Here is a 22,884-nt window from a genome sequence, read left to right as displayed (position 1 = left end):
ATCCATTGGAAGGTTTTCATTATTACAGGAAACAGATCCCATGAGGGGCCAGGCATCATTAGGGAATCTCAGGCCAGCTGGCACCCACTACTCTGGGAAGGATGACAGGGAACCTGTGACCTAAGAAAAGGTGCCGCCACAGGACAGAAGCTGCCTTGAGGTTCAAGTCTGGATACAAAGGAGAAAGGGAAGTCTGCGCAACCCCTGCAGGAGCGCATGACCCTCTCTGACAGCCTAACATGGTCCCCACTGCCATCTGCTAGCAGGAAAGATGGAGAGCCTCCGCGGCCCCTCAACTTGCAGATCTGGGCTCGCACGTGGCTCCACATGAGGTCTCTGAGTGACGGCGGAGCCAGAGGCCCGGCTGCCTGCACTGGGCGCCGGTGCTGGGCAGCAGTGACTGAGCAACACGCATATGCACGACAGCAAAGGCGCCCTCGCTCTGAAGCCGACGTGTGCGTCACCTCAGAGGCTGGGGACCTGGACCCACGGGGGCGGCCTGGGAGCAAAGGTCAATCGTGAGCCCACTGCAGGATGAGTTTCTTTGTTTTTCCTTTTAAAATGTTTTATTATAGGTCTTTATAGAGCCACATCCAGACTCCAGATCCAGCTGCCAAGCAGACCCTGTCAAGCCCAGCTGGAGCAGCAGTGCTGCAGCAGCAGAATCAATGCAAGCAACAGAGTGATGAGAAGAACTATTTTCTCCCCGCCAAGTGACTTGTGGAAGAGGACTGTCTCCTTCATCTTAGGGAATCACAGGGTTCTTGGAAAATTCAAGCAGAAGCATATAGAGAGGCAAGTCCTCAAGGGAACACACAGGATTTGCTGCTGAACTAAACATTTCAAGACCCAAAGAACTAGTGAGAAATATCAAAACTGTGACACTGTTCGTACGCCATATCGAGAGGTCACACTTGGAATGAAATGGCTAATGTCAAGCTTTCTAAGGATCAAGGTCTACATGTCCTGAGATAAAGCACCCCAAACCCACAGCCAAGAGTAACTAACTGACCTATGCTTGGCTTTCAGCGCTTGAGGGGGAACATCTCACCACCCTTCTCCAAACTGCCTGCACCAAACTGGAACTCTCACTGGTCATGTAGCAAGTAACAGTTAAAATTATTTTTGGCTGCAGTTTAGTGAGAACTGACATTTTAATGTGAACACTTACATATTAAAACCACTAATAACAGCATATTCTTCTGCAGTCCGTCCAAAAACATCTTGAGAAAAGATGTCAACACCTTGCTGAAGAAGAAGTCTGACAACATTTTCTGATTCATACTTGACAGCAAGCATGAGGGCTGTTCTAAAACAACAGAGAGATGACTTCAGCCTCAGGAAGTTGAGTCAATTTACTTAAACAGTGAATCTGATATGCTTTACCAAGTGAACACCTTGCCCTTCCATGAAGAACTCACCATTTACAGGCTCAAGTGTTCATCTTTGTAAATTACCTCCAAGGCTAAAATGAAGGGGTGGAAAAGAAGCCCCCTGTCCCTCACTATTTCAAAAGTCCCTGATGGGGACTTCCCCGGTGGACCAGGGGATAAGACTCCAGGCTCCCAATGCAGGGGGCCCAGGTTCCATCACTGGTCAGGGAACTTGATCCTATATGCTACAACTAAGAGTTCCCACAACTCGGACCCCATGCAGCCAAAAGAAATAAATAAGTGTTTTTTAAAAATAATAAGCAAGTCCTTGATGGACAAGAAATGATGCTGAGGTCACCTATCTGAGGCAGGTGACCATTTAAGGGATGAATTCCCTATTTCCTTCTTAGTCTGATATATTCGGCTTCAAATTCAGCTAGAGGTTGGGTTAAGGAAAGGCTACTTGCAGGCTTAAATCAAAAATATTGATAAAAATGGGAATAAAAATAGTCGTGGTGGCCATTAATGATGTGGAGAAGCATGTGATAGGCACTAAAAATGAAATACTATATATAAAATCTTTATTACACACAGGCACCTTTGAAAGATGCATTACTATTTGCCTTTCATATCAGGAAACTTATTTGCTGATGATAAATATCCCTAATAGGCAGGAAACCTAGGAATTGAACCTAGTCTGAATCTAAAGCCCATCATTTTTGTCTGTATTGTCCACCTCTGACTTGTCTTTGTTAAAGGAACTGTTTATCCAATCAAAGCTATCTTTCTTCCTTCTACCTGCGTTAAACATGAAAATATCAAAATGTACTAAAATGAGAAAGGATAAAAACTGATGAGCCCACAGGATCTGGTGACAGTGAGTAAGAATCACCTTTTTGTGACTGTTGTTATTTGGTCACTATGTTGTATCTGACTCTTTTGCAACCTAATAACATCAGCATTTGGAGAAGGCAATGGCAACCCGCTCCAGTACTCTTGCCTGGAAAATCCCATGGACGGAGGAGCCTGGCGGGCTACAGTACATGGGGTCGCAAAGAGTCGGACACAACTGAGCGACCAAAACACACTATGCATCTTATAAAAATATATACATACAAAGTAGAGGTTAAAGAATTCTTTTAAAAGAATTAAGAAACTCGATACTGTCATGAGGTAAAGTAAAGAGCAGAATCCATATTTCATAAAGCTAATAAAACTAATTTGAAATCCCTCAGCTATTACAAGATTGACCAAACAAACAAACAAAAAACAGGTTGCATATGACATCAGTCAATATTATAAAGGAATTTGAATCCTGCTATATATTCCTGCTATATATTGTTCATGATTCCCAGTCAGAATAATTGATTTTCTACCTAAGTGATGATGTGTTGATCACAAATGAATCCTCTTATTCATTTAAGCTTGATATTACCATCCTAGAACCACACTAAGGGTTTTAAAAAGAAAAAGAACAAAAAAAAAAAAAAAGAAAAAGAACAATGGTACCTTTTCATCTGGTCAACTGCATGTATATTTGCTTCTTTCTTTACTAAAAACTCCACCATGTGCCCTCTCCTTTCACGTATTGCAACTAACAGTGGTGTCAGGTCATCCTATAAGACAGGGAAAACCATTTTTAATGTACACGGTTAACCAATTTCTAAGGTGAAATTAAAATCATGCAATAGATTCTCTGAACTTAAAAATAAAAGTCAGAAAGCAAATGAAAGACAGCCCCCTCCTCCTCATCACCCTGTGCACCTTCTTTCTCTTTAACATGCTCCTCCTCTGGGCCTTCCCTCGTGGTCTAGTGGCTAAGAGTCAAGCTCCCAATGCAGGGGGTGCGGGTATCATTATAGCTACTGTATCAACTGCGTATTTTAGAAAAAATGCTGAGGCAGAAATATATAATACTATCTGTAGCATGCATAACCTATCCAAGGATGACCATGAGTAAACTCAAAAGGTTTACAGACATTCCAGAGGGAATATTATTCTCTACATGAATATGCAAAGGGAGCAACTTTTTTTTTTTCCCCAAAAAAAATGAACTGTGGGAACCCTGTTTTACTGCTTTCTCAGAAATGTCTCCTGGAATTGAATCTTACTCATTCTCTCTTCCTTGCTTGCTCTTTCCACTGCCCTTCCTTAAGTTAGATGTTCTGGCTGACAGGTCAGCACTGGCTGGATGCTAACTGCATGCAGAATGAGTGCCCTCCGACCTCATCTTCAAAGACCCTTCTTGATGACTCTCATGTGATTACCTCCAGACCACCAAGGGGAAGCTTCCAGAACCCTAGAGTTCTGGTGTCTGTCTTGCTTTCCTGCTCTTAGTGAAAAACTGCAACATAACATGACCAATAAACACACACCCAGCATTTTCTCCAGGAGCTGCTCCTCCACGAGTTCTCCCTGCGCTGGTCTCTTATAACCTGGTGCGTTTGTGAGAGTTATTCAGTGCGAAACCACCACAACCAACTTAAAAATTCTAATGTGAAAAATTCAATGTGGTTCTTAAGAGATTTTTTAAAACATGATATCGAATATAGATTAATTAGACTGTCTTTAAAACCTTCAAATATTTACCAAAATAAACTATCAATGAAAAATTGGAAACTCAAATGCTTATGGACGGAATGCTGAGGCCCTGAGTAAGTGAAAAAGGCAGGTGAGACGGGTAACCGCAAAAACACATGTCCCACACAGAAGTGCTGTCCTCTGCACGCAGACCAAACAGTAGGATGGGCTCAAGGGGCTCCAGATTTGGTCCTTGGAGAAGTCTGAACTTCTGCATGAGCCGCCTAAATTTGAAATGTTGACTCAATGTGTGGAGGTAAACTAAACATATCCAAGGGCCATGTTTGGTCTATGGCCCACTTTTGGTTTTATGTTTGCTGTTTCCAAACAGGTGGGTATAAAGCAAATATTTGTATGTGAAACCTTTCCTTTCTTTAATATCATATGTTTCACAAAAAAAGTGGGTCCCAATATGTAAGAAATACAGGTATTAAGGCTCATAATTTAATTAAACAGAAATTCTTTTAAAAAGACTCATAATTCACAGTCAAGAATGTTTTCACTGCCTGTTGAAACTACAATCTATCTCTAGAATTCTTCTAGATTGTTAATCAAATGGATAATGAGTTTCCAAGCCTGCTGAAAATAAATGCTTAAAACAATTCCCCTCTGGACTGTTACTAACTTCATGGGTTTTAAAGCTCTCATCTGTTTATGCCAGGGATCAGCAATTCTAACAGACACACTGCAACAGTCTGTCCTGCAGCTGACACCAAAAAAGGCTCATGAGTTACTATTACTGCACTCAGGAAAACCCTGTTGGTAACAAATATCTGTTGACCTAATGACCTGGATGATAAGAGAAGGTGCAAACTCCTTAAAGGATCAGACCCTACAGATGACTGTGACTTCACCATGAGCAAATCTCTAAAGACTCTCGCAGTGTCACTGAATGATGAGTGGTTGGAAGGAAAAGGAATTATCACGCAATCCCATAGATATTGCCAAAGATACTCCTTTTAATATCTCAAACACAGGGGCAGAGAAAAAGTCAGGCTAATATTGTTGGAAAGGAGGGAGCTGATGGAAGTAGCTAGCATTGATCAAACTCCAACACCTCTAGAGACTACTTTCTTTCGTGATAGGTGCATTTAGATATTACATGTATTCACGCTGTAGTTATTCATCAAGGACTGGATCAGAATCTCAAGGGAATAGTTCTAAATATACACGTCCAAGCGTTCCTCGATTTACTCAGTCAAAATCTTCAGGGAACAGCCTAGCCTTGTACATTTTTTTAGTAAGTCTTCCCAAATAATTGTGGTTCACCAGCAGAATATAGCTGAGAATTAGTGCAGCAACCACCCTGGTCTCATCTCTTACTCACACGGCCAGTTCCTTCTCTTACGTGAGGGTTTGAATAAAAAAGAAAAGTGTAGGAGGTAAGAGTCATCAAAACTGCAATTTTTAAAATGTTCCTGGGTAAACAGTGGTAGAACAGGGACTAGTAAACCCAAAAGGCAACCTGATCTCATTATTTATAAACCCCTTACTTCCTTCCCATCAAGACATTCTAGATGGGAGAGCAGAGTCTAGACTCTTATCTAAGTGGATGGTTCTGCCAGAATAGGATAATATATCAGTTAATTATTTGTTCTTCTCTCTTAATTCCCACTTAATCGCCACCTGTTCACTACCAGTCTGTTTTGCTCAGAGTCTTCTTAAAACTGGCACCTAGGCAAGTTTACAATTCACTCACGCTCTTTTTCAAAATAACAAATATTATCCCTGAAAACGGAAAAGCACCTCACAGAAATACATCAACTGAAGGGAATAAAAAGCACAAACTAAAATCTCGGACTTCCATGGCTGTCCCGTGGCTGGGTCTCAGTGCTCCCAGTAAAGAGGGCCTGGGTTCGACCCCTGGTCAGGAGACTGGATCCTACATGCTGAAACTAAGCCCTGCACAGTCAAATAAATAAATATTAAAATAAATAAATCCTCTTCTTGGCATTTCCCAACTGCAACAATTCCAGCCTGACTAGCACTTTTCACTTGCTCGCTCCTTTCCTTTGCTTTTGCCCTCTTAAGACTTGGGCAGTGAGAGAGAAACCGTGCTTATATAAAACATTTTTCATAAAATGCGAATTTGTCAACAGTAGCAAGATTTCTATTATGTTGTAAAACGCTTTGTTATGTTTGAATTTTAAGACAAAGTCTACTGAGGCAAATTTTGCTTTACTGTGTTACTTTAGACTGATTACAAAAAAAAAACTTAAGTGGGGGAAAATATTTGGAAAATGTTTCACCTTTAAGAAGTGCAGTGTTATCACCAATACCGGCCATAAACACTCAAAGGAACGCTTTACTCTCTAATGCTTGAGAAATATCATGATTTAAGTGAAATCTTAGACAATTTGGTTCCTTCAAAAGACTTCCTCTCAGGGAAGACTGGAGCTTCCAAACACAGAAAACTGGGGCCACCTGTGAGAGTGGGGGCAGTTCCTGGCGGGGTTGCAGAGGCCGGACTTCACAAGCTTCCTGAAGAAAGAGCAGGAGGGGCAGCTCCCCAGGCACAGCTGCGACCCCGCCGCGCAGCTCCCCGGGGCTGAGCGTGGAGGACCCCGAGGTGCACCTGGTGAACCAAGGGGTCACCAGCACGAGTGAACACCGTGCTGGGTGTCAAACTTGACGTGACCCGCGTAGCCGGATCTCAGAACCCGGGGTCCTGGAGGGCGCAGGGCTCCGGGCCTGCTGCCTCCCAGGCCCACCTGCACTCACCCAGTTCCCCCTGCTGGGCACTGGGTCTCCTTCCTCCACTGCCCAGCCCTGCAGGGCTTCCTTTTCTGTGAGCTCAGAGCCTACCACCCACTCCCACTCATGTTCTAATGGGAAAACCTTCCTTCTTGGGTAGAAGGGTGGCTGGCAGACAGAGCTCTACCCTTCCTGGGGGCACCGACTTTTTTCACCCCTGCCCCCTGACTCAGGTTTAGAACTGTTTCCATGGTAACAGGGCCTCATGGGCACTATTCAGTTTACCTGTTACCATATTGCTGTAAATAAAACACTTGTAGATTAAAAAAATGCTTCACAAACATTTGGTCAATAAGTTAGCTGACAATACCTTGTTCCTGGCTTCTATACAGGCGTTGTAGGAAAGCAGCTTTGCTGCGAGTGATGAATTCTGGCAAAGGACAGCGTAGTGGAGCGCGGTGTTGCCATTGGCGTCCGTGAGGTTCGGGTCGGCGCCGTGCTCCAGCAGGAGAGTCGCGCACTCCTCCTCTTGGCATTCTACGGCCTGTCAGCGTTGTGCCAAGAAACAGAGTGTGAGTTCTAGGAATTCAAAGTAAACAGTCCACAAGCTTCACCAGTTCCCTCTATTTCAGTGAGACAAATTCACTTTTAGTCTCAGCAAATCACACCCATCTCATGTGGACATGGTTCGCTGCCCCATACCTTCATCAGCGCGGTCTTGTTTTCACTGTCACAGAGGTTAGGCAGGCATCTTCTCTGCAGGAGGAGAGCCACCACCGCTGGATGGCCATTGGCACAGGCCAAGTGGAGCGCAGTCCTACAAAAGCAGGAGCAGTTTTTAGGAAACTACAGTGGTACTGTTTCAAAACAATCGTTCGTTCATGTGATTGAAAACACGCAATAGCATGGTACTCCTATCACTCCAAAACAAATATTTTGTTTTCTTCTGGAGAAAGAACAGCATATATTAGCTTTAGCTCCTCTTACACAGTATGAAAGAGCAATCTACTTGAATAGAATGCACAAGACCTTGAGATTCAGCTCAGCTTGGGTGTGAATTTGACTTTCACTCTGTCACTTATGAGCTGTCACTCAGCCTCTTTGTGCCTCAATTTTCACATCAACAAAATGGAGAGAGAGTAGTCGTTATCTCACAGGACACCACTGCCATGCTTAAATGAGATCCATGCACAGATAACAGCTGGTAATTGTTAGATTCGAATATCAAAGTTACTACTATTACTACTGTCTTACAAGGACAACATCTGAATGAAGTCAAAGGATATTACAACTCCTTTGCAGATATGTTTTGAGGATTAGAGACAACATTGTACTCTGATGATTCTAATATGCTCATTTTCTCACATGTTAACGTCTCTGACATTGGAATATAATTTATAATTCACAAGCTTTACAACTGTAAATTGGAGCAGTTTTGTTTGTTCATTTCTCGTTTTTCTTTTGGTCTAATTACCATGAGGGGTTTTCGTCTAAGTTTCTTTAGAGATGACGTATGTCATATATTATTATATAATACAGGTCACAACACAGTGATCTCCAACTGTGAACGGCGACACTGCATTTAAACTGACTGTAAAATATCAGCTATATTGCCCATGTTGGACAATATATCCTTGTACCTTGCAGGATTTTAGTTCCCTCGTCAGAGACTGAACCCTGGGCCCAGAGCAGTGAGTCTTAACCACTGGACGGACAGGAAATTCCCAAGATTCCCTTGACTTCTAAAAAGGCTGAAAGTTGTCACAGGATACCAATCCTCACAAAAAATTCTAAGTTAAATTGAAAGTGACAAATTATTTTCATCTGTGCCACATTCCGATCAGTGCCAGAAAGATAAGCCCTGTCTGCTCATCTGACTTCCCTACAGACAGTTTATCCTACAGAGATTTTTAAATTTGGGGGGTTGCTAAATCAACTTTCAGATTTTTTTTTTTTTTTTTGGTGCCGAAACCCAGGAAACTCCAGAGTTCTTGCCTTTGAAATCATTCTTAGAAAGGTCTCTGGGGTGGGATATATGTATACTCACAACCGATTTATGATGTTGTACAGCAGAAACCAACACAACATGGTAAAGCAATTACCATCTAATTAAAAAAATATTAAGGTTAGTAACCAGTAGAACTAGAAAAAAAAAGCTCATTGTCAGCACACAAAAAATGTATCAATGGGAATTTCAGTTTTCTTCTGGTAGTTTTCTCACCCTGTGTATTTAAAATGTTTGATTCATACTCCATCTGAAACTTTTTGGTGAGATAAAAAATCTAGTTACTTTTCTCTAAATAGTTACCAGGTTATTTCTCCACCATCTACACATAATTTATCTTTTCTAATAGAAACTGTCATCAAGCAAATTTTGATAATCTAAAATGGCAAATCTTGTCTACTATACAAAACTTTCAATTTCATCACAATTAAAGACAGCATGTGTAACCCAAAATCTTTAAAGCCACGATATGCTGATTTGGTTTAAATATGGAAAGACCATATATCTTAAGAAAATGTCTTCCTATTCAAGGATACAGTTGTCTTTCTACTTCAAAGCTGTCTTCTAAGGGTCTTCAGGAAGGAACATATACACATAAGTGTACACTGATATAAAACGGATATTGCATTGTATCTGAAGAATTTTTAACCCAGAAGCTGACCTGTCATGGGGATTATTTTTCTCTCTCTGCAGTTTTCTAGAATATATAACATTATGGTATAAAAATGTGTACATTAAAAATAAGAGGTCGACAACATCAAATATCTGTCCACTGCCAATATCCACAATGGACAATCCATGATAAAGTGTTTTCATAAATCACACGAGAAAAACAATGTGAGAGCTAGGGAGTTCCAGCAGATTTCTTGAGGGCTATAGAACTTGAGAGCTCTTACTCAAGAGATCATGTTAACGCATGCATAACAACAAATGAGGAGGAGGAGGAGGAAGAAGAAAAAAAAGATGCTATTCATGTTTTATTTCAGTTCTGTGATTACTGACATTCAGTTAGATAACTTTAAAATAACTAGCAAAGTGCTCTGTAAGGGGAATTATTAGCAGGTCTGAAACTAACTAAGGCTTTTGCAGCCTATCAAGTCTGTGGGGCGCTGGGTCCCACAAAGGTGTCTGTGAGTCTTGGAGGGGAAACTCACAGGAGGGACCCCTGCCAGGCCCTTCCTCCCCGCTTACCTGTCCAGCTTGTCCTTGTCGTTCAGGCCACTCTTCCCGAGCAACAGGACCTGCTGCACTTTGGCTACATCGCCTACACTGGCAGCTTTGTGGATCTCTCCGAGGTCCTTGTCTCGGATGTGGTACCTGGGCTGGAAGTTGGTTCTATGATGACCTCTGTCTCTCCCCAGGCTGATGGAGGAGTCGAAGGATGACATGCCCTTCTTACTCCTGAAGCCAAAAATCTTCTTCATCGCAGAGCCTACGGGCTCCAAACACACCAAACCTCACCCTTGGCTCTTCACAGTCCCCTAAACTCAACACGAGCACTAGAGGTAAGCCAGAGTCGTCCCGCCACAACCTCCCAGCTGGGAAGCTCAACAGTTTGGAATCTTTCATCCCAGAATGATCGTTGCTAAGCGACGCCTCTAAACACATTGCCCATGTGCCACAATGTCCAGTGTGCATGCGCAAGAACTGGACGTGCATTTTTTGAAAGAAACAAACAATATCAATAAGCCCGTACCTAAGGTAAGAAGGAAAGAGAGGAAACTGAAATAAACACAGAAAGGAAAGCAACATTACAACAGGTACCTCAGAAGTAAAGAAGCATAATCATAAGGGACTATTATTATTGATGAACAACTGCAAATTGGAAAACCTAGATGAAATAGATAAATTCTGAGAAACAGAAGACAAGACTAAACAAGCCTAGACAAGACTAAAGTCCCTGACAAGTCCCTAACAAGACTAAAACAAGAAAAAATACAAAAATAGAAAAACTCAACAATCCAGTAACAAGTAAGGAGATTCAAATATTAATTAAAAAAAAAAAAAGAAAAACTACCCAAAGTTAAAAGCTTACGGCCAAATGGATTCAAAACTCAATTCTACTAACATTCAAGTAAGAATTAAAAGTAACACTATGCATAAAAACACTTGACAAAATTCAAAATCCATTTATGATTAAAAGAAATTCAATAAAATAGAAATTTCCTCAATACACTAAAGGCCATTTATGAAAAGCATGAAAAGTGAAAGTGATAGTCACTCAGTCGTATATGACTCTTTGCTATGCCATGGATTATACAGTCCATGGAATTCCCTAGGCCAGAATATTGGAGTGGGTAGCCTTTCCCTTCACCAGGGGACCTTCCCAATCCAGAGATAGAACCTAGGTCTCTAGCAATGCAGGCAGATTCTATACCAGCTAAGCACCAAGGAATCCCAAGAATACTGGAGTGGGTAGCCAATCCCTTCTCCAGTGGATCTTCCTGACCCATGAATCAAACCAGGGTCTCCTGCATTGCAGGTGGATTCTTTACCAACTGAGCTAACAGGGAAGCTAGTCTTGCTTGGGAAAACAGCGTCTGATAGTAGGAAAAGCAGGGACCAGGAAGCTTTGATCTGGATGGCTGCCATCTTTAAAGACAAAGCCCTCTGTCCTGTGACTGATTCACGCTGATGTTTGGTAGAAGCTAACACAATACTTTAAAGCAATTATCCTTCAGCTAAAAATAAATTAAAAAAAAAAAAAAAAAACCCACCTCTCCTTCAACTATGCTGACCCCTTCATCTGCAGCCTGAACGGTGCTCAACCCAGAACCAAACACCCTGAAGGAGCTGCCCAGCTCCATGCTCTCCTCCTCGCCACAGCCTGGATTTGCTCCCTCACTCTGTGGAATTGCTCTCTTCTCTGCCACCGGAGTCGAGAGGAGCCGAAATCAAACGGCTTGCCTACAGGTGAAGGGGGAGAGCTCTCAGCACTTCAGGTCACGGGTGCCAGATGGTAAGGTTCAGAGAAAGCTGCCAGTGATGTCAACAGGGTATAAACATCACGTGGTGAGGCCACGAGCTGGATCCTCACTGGAGGGAAAAGGAGATGAAGATCCTCAGTGATTTGTCTGTCCCCACAGATGGGAGGGGGCGGGTTGGCATGCATGCAGTCACGGGCTGTTGTCACTTCCCGGCAGCGAGGGGACTGCTGCCCTGTCTGTGTCTGTATGGCTGACACTGTGCTCTGATTAAACGTATCCCGGGTGTGGAGAACAGCTGGAGTGCATGTTCAACCTGCCTCAGCCTGGCTCCCAGGAAAGAGCAATGAGCTTTTTTCTCTTCCCAGGTAGTAGCTGAGGCTGGGAAGAAGCAGGGAACACACATTGGCTCAAGAGCACATTCTGATCCAAACTCACAGTGTAGCATAAACCTATCATTTCTGATCCCGCAGGACAGGCAACAGTTCAGTTGCTCAGTCGTGTCTGACTCTTTGCGACCCCATGAATCGCAGCACACCAGGCCTCCCTGTCCATCGCAAACTCCCAGAAGCTACTCAAACTTGTGTCCATCAAGTCGGTGATGCCATCCAACCATCTCATCCTCTGTCGTCCCCTTCTCCTCCTGCCCCCAATCCCGCCCAGCATCAGGGTCTTTTCCAATGAGTCAACTCTTCCCATGAGGTGGCCAAAGTATTGAAGTTTCAGCTTCAGCATCAGTCCTTCCAATGAACACCCAGGACTGATCTCCTTTAGGATGGACTGGTTGGATTTCCTTGCAGTCCAAGGGACTCTCAAGAGTCTTCTCCAACACCACAGTTCAAAAGCATCAATTCTTCGGCGCTCAGCTTTCTTCAGTCCAACCCTCACATCCATACATGACCAATGGAAAAACCATAGCCTTGACTAGATGGACCTTTGTTGGCAAAGTAATGTCTCTGCTTTTATATATGCTATCTAGATTGGTCATAACTTTCCTTCCAAGGAGTGAGCGTCATTTAATTTCATGGCTGCAAACACCACCTGCAGTGATTTTCGAACCCCCCAAAATAAAGTCTGCCACAGTTTCCACTGTTTCCCCATCTATTTTTCATGAAGTGATGGGACCAGATGCCATGATCTTAGTTTTCTGAATGTTGAGCTTTAAGCCAACTTTTTCCCTCTCCTCTTTCAATTTCATCAAGAGGCTTTTTAGTTCCTCTTCACTTTCTGCCATAAGGGTGGTGTCATCTGCATATCTGAGGTTATTGATATTTCTCCCAGCAATCTTGATTCCAGCTTCTGCTTCTTCCAGCCCAACATTTCTCATGATGTACTCTGCATAGAAGTTAAATAAGCAGGGTGACAATATACAGACTTGATGTACTCCTTTTCCTATTTGGAACCAGTCTGTTGTTCCATATCCAGTTCTGACTGTTGCTTCCTGACCTTCATATAGGTTTCTCAAAAGGCAGGTCAGGTGGTCTACTATTCCCATCTCTTTCAGAATTTTTTATAGTTTATTGTGATCCACACAGTCAAAGGCTTTGGCATAGTCAATAAAGCAGAAATAGATGTTTTTCTGGAACTCTCTTGCTTTTTCGATGATCCAGTGGTTGTTGGCAAATTGATCTTTGGTTCCTCTGCCTTTTCTAAAACAAGCATGAACATCTGGAAGTTCACGGTTCATGTATTGCCCAAGCCCGGCTTGGAGAATTTTGAGCGTTACTTTACTAGCGTGTGAGATGAGTACAATTGTGCGATAGTTTGAGCATTCTTTGGCATTGCCTTTCTTTGGGATTGGAATGAAAACTGACCTTTTCCAGTCCTGTGGCCACTGCTGAGTTTTCCAAATTTGCTGGCATATTGAGTGCAGCCCTTTCACAGCATCATCTTCCAGGATTTTAAAAAGCTAAACTGGAATTCCATCACCTCCACTAGCTTTGTTCGTAGTGATGTTTTCTAAGGCCCACTTGACTTCACATTCCAGGATGTCTGGCTCTAGGTGAATGATCGCACCATCGTCATTATCTGGGTCGTGAAGATCTTTTTTGTACAGTTCTTCTGTGTATTCTTTCCACCTCTTCTTAATATCTTCTTCTGTTAGGTCCATACCATTTCTGTCCTTTATTGAGCCCATCTTTGCATGAGATGTTCCCTTGGTATCTCTAATTTTGTTGAAGAGATATCTAGTCTCTCCCATTCTGTTGTTTTCTTCTATTTCTTTGCATTGATCCCTGAGGAAGTCTCTCTTATCTCTCCTGGCTATTCTTTGGAACTCTGCATTCAAATGGGAATATCTTTGCTTTTCTCCTTTGTTTTTCGCTTGTCTTCTTTTCACAGCTATTTGTAAGGCCTCCTCAGACAGTCATTTTGCTTTTTTGCATTTCTTTTTTATGCGGATGGTCTTGATCCCTGTCTCTTGTACAAGGTCACAAACCTCCATCCATAGTTCATCAGGTACTCTGTCTATCAGATCTAGTCCCTTAAATCTATTTCTCATTTCCACTGTATAATCCTAAGAGACTTGATTTAGGTCATACCTGAATGGTCTAGTGGTTTTTCCCAACTTTCTTCAATTTAAGTCTGAATTTGGCAATAAGGAGTTCATGATCTGACCCACAGTCAGCTCCCGGTCTTGTGTTTGCTGACTGACGGGAGCTACCTCACGTCCGAGGTCAGGGGAGGCGGCTGAGAGGAGAAACCCCACGTCCAAGGAGCGGCCGCTGCGTCGGCACAGAAGGGCCGAGACGAGCTACTCCACGTTCAAGGTCAGGAGGGGCAGCCATCAGGAGACACTCCTCGTCCAAGGTAAGGAGCAGCGCCTGCACTTTGTTGGAGCAGCCATGAAGAGATACCCTACGTCCAAGGTAAGAGAAACCCAAGGAAGACGGTAGGTGTTGCGAGAGGGCATCAGAGGGCCGACACACTGAAACCATAATCACAGAAAATTAGCCAATCTGATCACAGGACCACAGTCTTGTCTAACTCAACAAAACTAAGCCATGCCATATGGGGCCACCCAAGACAGACGGGTCACGGTGGAGAGGTCTGACAGAATCTGGTCCACTGGAGAAGGGAATGGGAAACCACTTCAGTATTCTTGCCTTGAGAACCCCATGAACAGTATGAAAGGCAAAATGATAGGACACTGAAAGAGGAACTCCCCAGGTCGGTAGGTGCCCAAAATGCTTCTGGAGATCAATGGAGAAATAACTCCAGAAAGAATGAAAGGATGGAGCCACAGCACAAACAATACCCAGTTGTGGATGTGACTGGATAGAAGCAAGGTCCGATGCTGCAAAGAGCAATATGGCATAGGAACCTCGAATATTAGGTCCATGAATCAAGACAAATCGGAAGTGGTCAAATTGGAAGATGGCAAGAGTGAACATCAACATCCTAGGAATCAGCGAACTAAAATAGACAGGAGTGGGTGAATTTAACTCAGATGACCATTATATCTACTACTGTGGGCAGGAATCCCTTAGAAGAAATGGAGTAGACATCATGATCAACAAGAGTCCAAAATGCAGTACTTGGATGCACTCTCAAAAATGACAGAATGACCTCCGTTCGATTCCAAGGCAAACCATTCAATATCACGGTAATCCAAGCCTATGCCCCAACCAGTAACGCTGAAGAAGCTGAACTCGAATGGTTCTATGAAGACCTTCAAGACCTTTTAGAACTAACACCCATAAAAGATGTCCTTTTCATTCTAGGGGACTGGAATGCAAAAGTCGTAAGTCAAGAAACACCTGGAGTAACAGGCAAATTTGGCCTTGGAGTACAGAATGAAGCAGGGCAAAAGCTAATAGAGTTTTGCTAAGAGAACGCACTGGTCATAGCAAACACCCTCTTCCAACAACACAAGAGAAGACTCTACACATGGACATCACCAGATGGTCAACACTGAAATCAGAGGACAGGCAACAGCCAACCTGAAAGGTGGTGAAACTGGCCCATGTCTGAACCTGGGTGTGTGTGCGGTGGAGAGAGAGGATTCTTTATCATGGACGTGGATGGCCCCTGGTGCTGTTTTCAGCCTGTGAATGAGGCTGAGGGATGGGAGAATTATTTCTCCAGGATCAAGGCAAGTGCAGCCTGCAGCTCCAAGCAGTGCTTGGGCTGCTGTGTCCACATCTGCTCCCTGGTTACTTTCTGAAGCTGTCAGACCACAAGAAATCTCTCTAAAGGAAAGTGGGGTGCTGGCGTTCAGATGCTTAAATAAACCACATCTCTAGGAGGGCAGAACCCAAAGGCCATGTCTGCGCACTCAGCTTTGAGAAGAGAGATCATAGTAGTATGTGGATAAGACAAAGCTCGGGATGCTGGAATCCTTTTGGATTATTACTCTGGCTCTGCCCCTAAATGAGCCTCAGATATTTCAACCAATTTATTTTCTCCATTTTTCTATGAATCCATGTATCTATCTCCTGTCTACTGTGATCTCAGCCTGCAAATTAGACTGTTTTCCTGGGGAGGAAGAGGGATAGGACACACCCAGAAAGGCCATTCAAGCACCGATCTGGCACTAATATCAACTAACCCCCACAGTGATAAAGAAAAACCAAGGGCTGCAGAAGAAAGAGTCAGATTTGGTGGCAGGTAGGCCGTGCGTGTGCAAATCCCAGCTCAAATATTCAGTTTAAACCCTCAGCCTCAATTGTCTCATCCCAGCATCACTTTATGAAGCTGTGAGTGTTTGAGGTTATCAGGTAGAGTGAAGGGGCATTTTGTTGAGTGTACACGTGGCAGCGGTCACTACTCTTATTAATTTGTGCATTATCACTGTTTCTGCAGAATCAGGGATGTGCCGTCACGAGGAGGAACGCTAGTCTAGTAAGGATGGACATTAGGTATAATCAAGGTAAGGCTGGGGAGGAGGGTGGGGTTCTTCTGCTCTGGAGAGTGGGCAGGAGGCCAGGAGGCAGTGGACCTAGGGCAGCTGGGCACCAGGCCCCAGACCCCAGGATGGTGAGTAGAGGAAGGCTAATGATGAAGGTTCTCGACTGAAGAGGAGCAGGACTCAGGCCTAAACATTTCTGCCTGGACAAGACAAAGTACCAGTGGACCAGGGCCAAGGAATATGCTGCTGGGGAGGGGACAGAGGGGAACCCACCTCCCTGGTTCCTCCAGCAGAAGCTGAGGAGCTGCTCCCCTCAGGGAAGGTTAAGTAGCCTCACCAAAGCCATCTGACAGTAAGTGATGGATCCAAGGTGGAAAACTCAATCCTCTTTCCTACTGTATAGCACGGGTCACTCTGATCAATGGTATGTGGCAACCTTGGATGGGAAGGGAGTTTGGAATGAACACTGGAGTATGTATATCTTTTTGAATTATAGTTTTCTCCAGATATACGCCCCAGAGTGGGACTTTTGGATCATACAGTAGTTCTATTATATTTTCATCTTTTTAAGGAACTTCCATACTGTTCCCATAGTGGCTGTAACGAATTTACAGTCTTACCAATAATGTAGGAGGGTTTCCTTTCCTCTACACCCTCTCCAGCCTTTATTATCTGTAGACATTTGGATGATGGCCATTCTGACCAGTGTGATGTGATACCTCATTGCAGGTCTGTCGTGCATTGCTCTGATAATTAGTGACACTGACCATCATTTCATGTCCCTGCTGGCAATCTGTATGTCTTCTTTGGAGAACTATCTATTAAGGTCTTCTGCCCATTTTTAATTTTTATTGATTTGTTTTGCCCATTTCTACATCAGGTTTTTGCTTGTTTATTTTTATTTTTTTGACATAGAGCTACATGAGCTATTTGTATATTTTGGAGATTAATCCCTTGTCAGTTGCTTCGTTTGCAAATATTTTTTCCCTCTCTGTTAGTTTTTTATTTTCTTTGTTTCCTTTGGTGTGAAAAAGCTTTTAAGTATAATTAAGTCCCATGTGTTTATTTTTGTTTTTATTTTCGGTACTCAAAGACATGGATCAAAAAGGATATTTCTGCAATTTATGTCAGAGTGCTTTTCTTTTTGGCTGTGCCATGGGCCTTGTGGGATCCTAGTTCCTTAACCAGGTATCTAACTCAGGCCCACAGCAGTGAAAGTGCAGAGTCTTAACCCTTGGACTGCCAGAAGATTCCCTCAAACAGTGTTCAGCCTATGTTTTCCCCTAACAGTTTCCAAGTAGGTCTTTGATGCAGTTTGAGTATACTTTTGTGTATGGTATCAGAGAATGTTCTAATTTCATTCTTTTACAGAGCTGTCAAGATTTCCCAGCACCACTTATTGAAGAGGGTTTTCCCCACTTCCATCCTTGCCTCTTTGTCATAGGATAAGTGACCAGAGGTGCATGGAGAGAAGAGTCCACTTTAAGTTGTTGAGTCCTCCAAACCCAGATCTGAGCTTTCCATCTCTTCCAGTGGTTTAAGGTTTTTCTGATTCAAGCAAGTACAGTAAATGTGCAGAGAGATGGAGGGGAGGGAGCGTGCAGCAGCTTCAGGAGAGCGGTTGCCACCAGGAAGGGGAAAGAGGTTGGCTGCAGTAGAACAGGGACTGGGCTTCTGTCCAAGATGTTGTAACAATGTTCTTAACACATCTGCATGTTTATGTAATACATATGAATCTTTCCTATAGAACTATTTTTCTATATCTTTGAAATATTTTAGTTTAAAAAATATTTAGAAGTTAATCGGTTTTAATAGAAAAGGATTTTATTGCAAATACAGTGATTTCATATTACAGTAGTTTATTCTGATAAAACAAATGACCATAATTTATGTATATCTTGGATATAAAACTAAACTTTTTTTCTTTTTTTTAAAACATATAATACACTTTCCAGTGAGATGACATTTCAGTGAGGAAAAGATTGCATTCACAATGGATACCATCCTCCCTGAGTCCACAGCTCTGAAACACCAGCACTGTCTAGACCTCCCTCGTGGTGGAACAGGCCCTGACAAAAAGACTTCCTTCCTCTATCCCTTATCACTAGCTGAAAGTCACAGAAAGTGTAGCATTTCTGGAGTGTCTACACCGATCCACCATCGAGAATGCCAGAGACTAAACCCATAGCACTAACAGTGCAATGGTAAAACTACAGAGCCCTGACTTCGCATTTTAATCTCTGTAGCCAAGGTCAGAAGTGCAAGATTAAAATTGCTTTATTTACCATTTACCTTGCTGAGAACCTCATAATCTGTTTTTCTTGTCAGTAGCAAAACTAGGAATATAACTCTGGAAGTTACCCAAGGACCACTGAAAAAAAAAAAGTATAGTCTTTTCCAACCTGTTTCCCAGGCATCTGGCACACAGACCTTCATTAAATGCTTGTGGAGTAAACAGAATCACAATCCTCGTTTATCCAGGGGTGTACAGCCAACGAGCCACAATAAGTTACGGTGTCACATTGGTTTTACTTTAAAAGACGTTCTTTCAAAATGAACTCCAGGAAGAAAAGCAGTTTACACAGCGAGGGAAGCTGTAGCAATCTTGCTGAGGAGTTTGCTGAGAGCTCTAACTTTTCCTTCCAAGAATCGGGACTTTTTCTCAGCGCCTCGTTGCTTCTCCTCAGTGACTTGAAGCGCTTTTGTCAGGTGGGCATTTTCCACATAGAGCTCCTTGAGCAGCAGATCAGATCGTCTGCTCTTTTCAAACTGGAGAGGGGAGAGAGCCACAGTGTACTGCACGTCTCACGCAGCCACGCCACGCCACCAGCTCTCCCTTCCTACTCCTCCACACGCGTTCAGACTAGCTTGGGGAACCTTACAAATCAGAGACATGTTGGATGCAATGACAGGTTTTGTTATCCTGGCATGAGAGAGGAAACTGACGAACTATGTGGTAGAGAAAATTTAAGCCACCTTTGTACAGCTGTCTTGAAGACAAGAAGACCCAAATCTGGAGGCCTCCAAAAGACAAGGAGGAACCTGTCAGGAGCACGCGAACTGTTTGGCTTATCTCAGCGGGCTCTGCAGGCCCACCATGTCAGCAGGACGCGCTGAGGCTCCTTGGGTGCCGCCCACACAACACTGACAGGGGCTCCAGCGATGGGGACACAGGACACACGGTCAAGATGCAAAGACGCAGGGGTCCCGGCTTTGGGCTTTGACAGTCCGCGCTGAGTTCACTCACTCAAGTAGCTACTGAGCAGCTCTGCGGGCCAAGTGCTGCCCGGCCGCGGCCCTGCTCCCACAGGCACGTGTTCTAACGGGAGGAGCCAGCAGAGCACGCAGGGTCAGCTGGCGTGTTCACAGAGAAGCCAGGCGGGGGACACACGGCTGAGCCTCAGGTGAACAGACAGCCCTGAGAGGAGCATGGGGGATGTGGGGGAGGCTGCCTGGGTAAACCTCCCGGGCAGAGGCCGGCACATGCGGGGGTGACAGGAATGGCCAGGAGGCCCGTGAGGAAGGCAGAGCTGCCACGCCGGCTGGGCAAGGGCCCCAGGGGAGGGGGCCAGGTCCTGCAGAATCTCGAGGCCATCAGAGAAGCTACTGTCTACTCTGAGGAAGGCCGGCAGCTCCGACATATCTGAGGATGACAGCTGTGCTGAGGGGCTGGCAGGGGAGACGAGCTCCCCAGCTGTCATAACCCAAAAGACGGGGTGCGGAGTGGGCGATGGGAGCTCTGCTCTCCACCTAGGGCGGCGCTGAAGAGTGAGACGGGCCCCTGGGTGGGCGGGCGGCTGGGAGCAGGCAGCCTGGAAGGGGCGCCTGTCAAGGCAGCAGAGGACTCGCTGGGAGGACCAGGCTCCGGAAGGCCGTGCCGAGGAGACATGAGAAGGGGCGGCGGAAGCGGGGCTGGGCGAGCTGAGCGCACGGCCATTTCTCCGGGACCTTCTGGTCTCATAGGGACACAAGCCCAAGTCACAACTGAGAGGAGGGGAGAGGGGCTGGGGGTCAGAGGCAGAGCGGAAGGGCCCCCCAGAGAGGGGGTGTGGGGGAAAGGAGGCAGTTGGGACAGTCCACCCTACCCCCACCCCCGGCATGTAGGAGCCTCAAGATTGACTCGGGGTGGAGGTTTTACCAAGACTGACTAGGGGGTAGCGGGGTCACCAAGAGCCTGACGGCTGGGAAGGAAAGTGAGGACCTGGGGACAGACAAGGCTGGAGGGCGGCGGTGCGGGCAGGGCAGGGGCTTCACAGATGAGGAGTGGGGGTCTAGAGCGGGCAGCCTGCACAGAGAGACTAGAACTGGGGACCCGCGGCCCAGGGCGCTCCAGATAAACCACATTCGGTCCCTGTGTGAGAGAAGTATCTCCACAGATGCTCACATTTCACTTCCCGGAGCACCAAGCAGACCTCACAGGACAGCAAGGCCTCTCTCTCCCCTCTCTCCCTGCCCTCCTCTCCCCTCCTCAGCACTTCCGCAGGACACAGGGTTCTCTTGGGTCCTGTCTCCCTCATCAGCTACCCGGACGCCCAAAGGAGGCGTCCATCACTCACCTGTTCCTTCAGCTCACCCACTTTCTCTTGGAGGAGCACTTCCATGTTCTTCAAAATCATTTCCACCTCCTCCACCCGCTCTTCTCTTGCTTTCAGGTGTTTTTCATGTGCTTCCTGAACAAGAGGAGGTTAGAGATCAACATGGTACATTTTAAAAAGAATCATCTCAGGCTTATTTACTTTAGAATGGAAATCAGCTGAAGTGTACAAAATCTGAGCATCTGGCTAAGCTTTCATCTATAGGGACAAATGGTTAGAAATGTCTCACAAGCCACAAAGCTTCATTTCTCACTGTAGTGTGAGCAGATAAGAGACTCCTTGTCCTAGGATCTTAACCCTAGATGACTCAAAGGTGAGTTTCCCCAAACATGGTAGTCTTTCTCGAGGATCTCTGACTACATTTCCTTTGTCAATAATCTGTCCTAGCTTAAATGTCTCTCCAGCACAATGTGTTTGCATAATGCCATAAGGCCATTCTTCGTTAGAATTTGTGTTTTACAACTGGCAGATTTTCCCACCTTTCCAATCTTGCACAAATTCCTTCCTCAGGAAGGCACCTGGCCCTCTGCCCCTCCTCACCCTCCCACTGGCCCATGAACTTTGAGGACCCAAACGTGCTTCCCAGGCTCGCACTTTGAGGTGCTCACTCACTGATGCCTGAGAGACTGCTCTGAGGTGGGAACCGCTGCCTCCAAAGGATCAAAGAAATCGGAGCACAGAGGGCTAAATCACTCAGTCAGTTAAATCACTCGGCTCAGGTGGTGGAGCCAGGATCCAGTCCCCTGCAGTGCACGCTCTGAGCCACTCTTCTGCTGCCCTTTTAAGGCAGCAACACTGGTTCTCCGTGAGAGGCTGGCTACACAGCAGGGCCCCCCAAGTCCGTGCTGTCACTGTGCTGATCTCATGTCCAACCAGCCCCCTACTCCTTGCTGCTTTTGAACACGCCAAGCGTAGCCCACCTCAGGACCTCTGCACCTGCCTGCACTCCTGAAGAGCTATCCCTTTCCATCTCTCTGCTGGGGCCCTTCTGTCACCACCTTTCAGACCTGGAAGCAGGTCACGTGTGTGGCTGGCTGCAGACACACGCAGCCCAGAAAACAGGTTGGGGGACGTCAGGGTCGGCCGCTCAGCACCCACCAGTTCCCAGTGGAAGCTGGATCCCGTGGTTTCCATAAACATCCCACATGGTGGGATGGCTGTCAGGCCGTTCTCCCCTTGGCACCTGAGATCCTACCTCACCCTCCCCGTTACCCCCCAGCTGGCACCTCAGCCCTGTCCCCACTCACCTGCGCCTCCTCCCGGAGCTGCCAAGCTGCCCGCTGTTCCCCTTCCAGCAGCTGCTGCAGCTCGGCCACGCGGCCTGCGGGCAAGCGCTGTGCCATCTCCTCCTGCAGCTGCCGCACCCGCTGGGCGTGCTGGGACCGGGCCAGCCACAGCCTCTGGGTGGCTCCATACAGCTGCCGAGGAACAGGACAGCGGTTGTGGGGTGACTGCCCAGAGTTTCAGGGTCACCACCAGACACAGAAAACTGCATCTCTACCTGGTAGGCCACCCCCCAGGAGAAGGGCCTGTCCAGGAAAGCCCACGATTTCTAAAGAATCCGTTTATCTGATGCCCACACTCCATTTCCTGGTAGTTCAGACGGTAAAGAATCCGCCTGCAATGCAGGAGACACAGAATATGTGGATTTGGTCCCTGAGTTGGGAACATCCCCTGGAGAAGGGGATGGCAACCCACTCCAGTATTCTTGCCTGGAGAATCCCACGGACAGAGGAGCTTGGCAGGCTAAAGTCCATGGGGTCGCAAAGAATCGGACAGGACGGAGCGACTAACACAAAGTCCATTCAGGGGTGCTTCTGCATCTGAGAGCCTGGAAGCCCTGCCTGCAGCCCTCCCAGTGACC

At 45.5% G+C, this 22,884-nt stretch overlaps 2 protein-coding genes across 9 annotated transcripts in view; both read right to left on the bottom strand.

Moving 5' to 3' along the window:
- The window catches only part of LOC133044573 (ankyrin repeat domain-containing protein 26-like), a 112,576-nt gene extending 102,505 nt beyond the window's left edge, over positions 1 to 10,071 (bottom strand). The window contains exons 1-5 of the mRNA XM_061125987.1: positions 9,844 to 10,071; positions 7,350 to 7,464; positions 7,018 to 7,191; positions 2,883 to 2,989; positions 1,172 to 1,309 (exon numbers count right to left, since the gene is read on the bottom strand). Coding sequence (XP_060981970.1) covers positions 1,172 to 1,309; positions 2,883 to 2,989; positions 7,018 to 7,191; positions 7,350 to 7,464; positions 9,844 to 10,040 — 731 coding nt within the window. The 5' untranslated portion in view covers positions 10,041 to 10,071. The remainder of the gene's footprint in view (positions 1 to 1,171; positions 1,310 to 2,882; positions 2,990 to 7,017; positions 7,192 to 7,349; positions 7,465 to 9,843) is intronic.
- Positions 10,072 to 18,227: 8,156 nt separating this feature from the next.
- Positions 18,228 to 22,884, bottom strand: part of NINL (ninein like) — a 114,610-nt gene continuing 109,953 nt past the window's right edge. For all 8 annotated transcript variants that reach the window (XM_061125990.1, XM_061125991.1, XM_061125989.1 and 5 more), the window contains 3 exons: positions 22,268 to 22,438; positions 20,982 to 21,095; positions 18,228 to 19,194 (listed from right to left, as the gene is read on the bottom strand). In XM_061125990.1, coding sequence (XP_060981973.1) covers positions 19,003 to 19,194; positions 20,982 to 21,095; positions 22,268 to 22,438 — 477 coding nt within the window. In that variant the 3' untranslated portion in view covers positions 18,228 to 19,002. The remainder of the gene's footprint in view (positions 19,195 to 20,981; positions 21,096 to 22,267; positions 22,439 to 22,884) is intronic.

Source organism: Dama dama, chromosome 23 (genome assembly GCF_033118175.1).
Source record: "Dama dama isolate Ldn47 chromosome 23, ASM3311817v1, whole genome shotgun sequence".
Lineage (NCBI taxonomy): Eukaryota > Metazoa > Chordata > Mammalia > Artiodactyla > Cervidae > Dama > Dama dama.
This window is presented reverse-complemented; position numbering and strand designations above follow the sequence as displayed.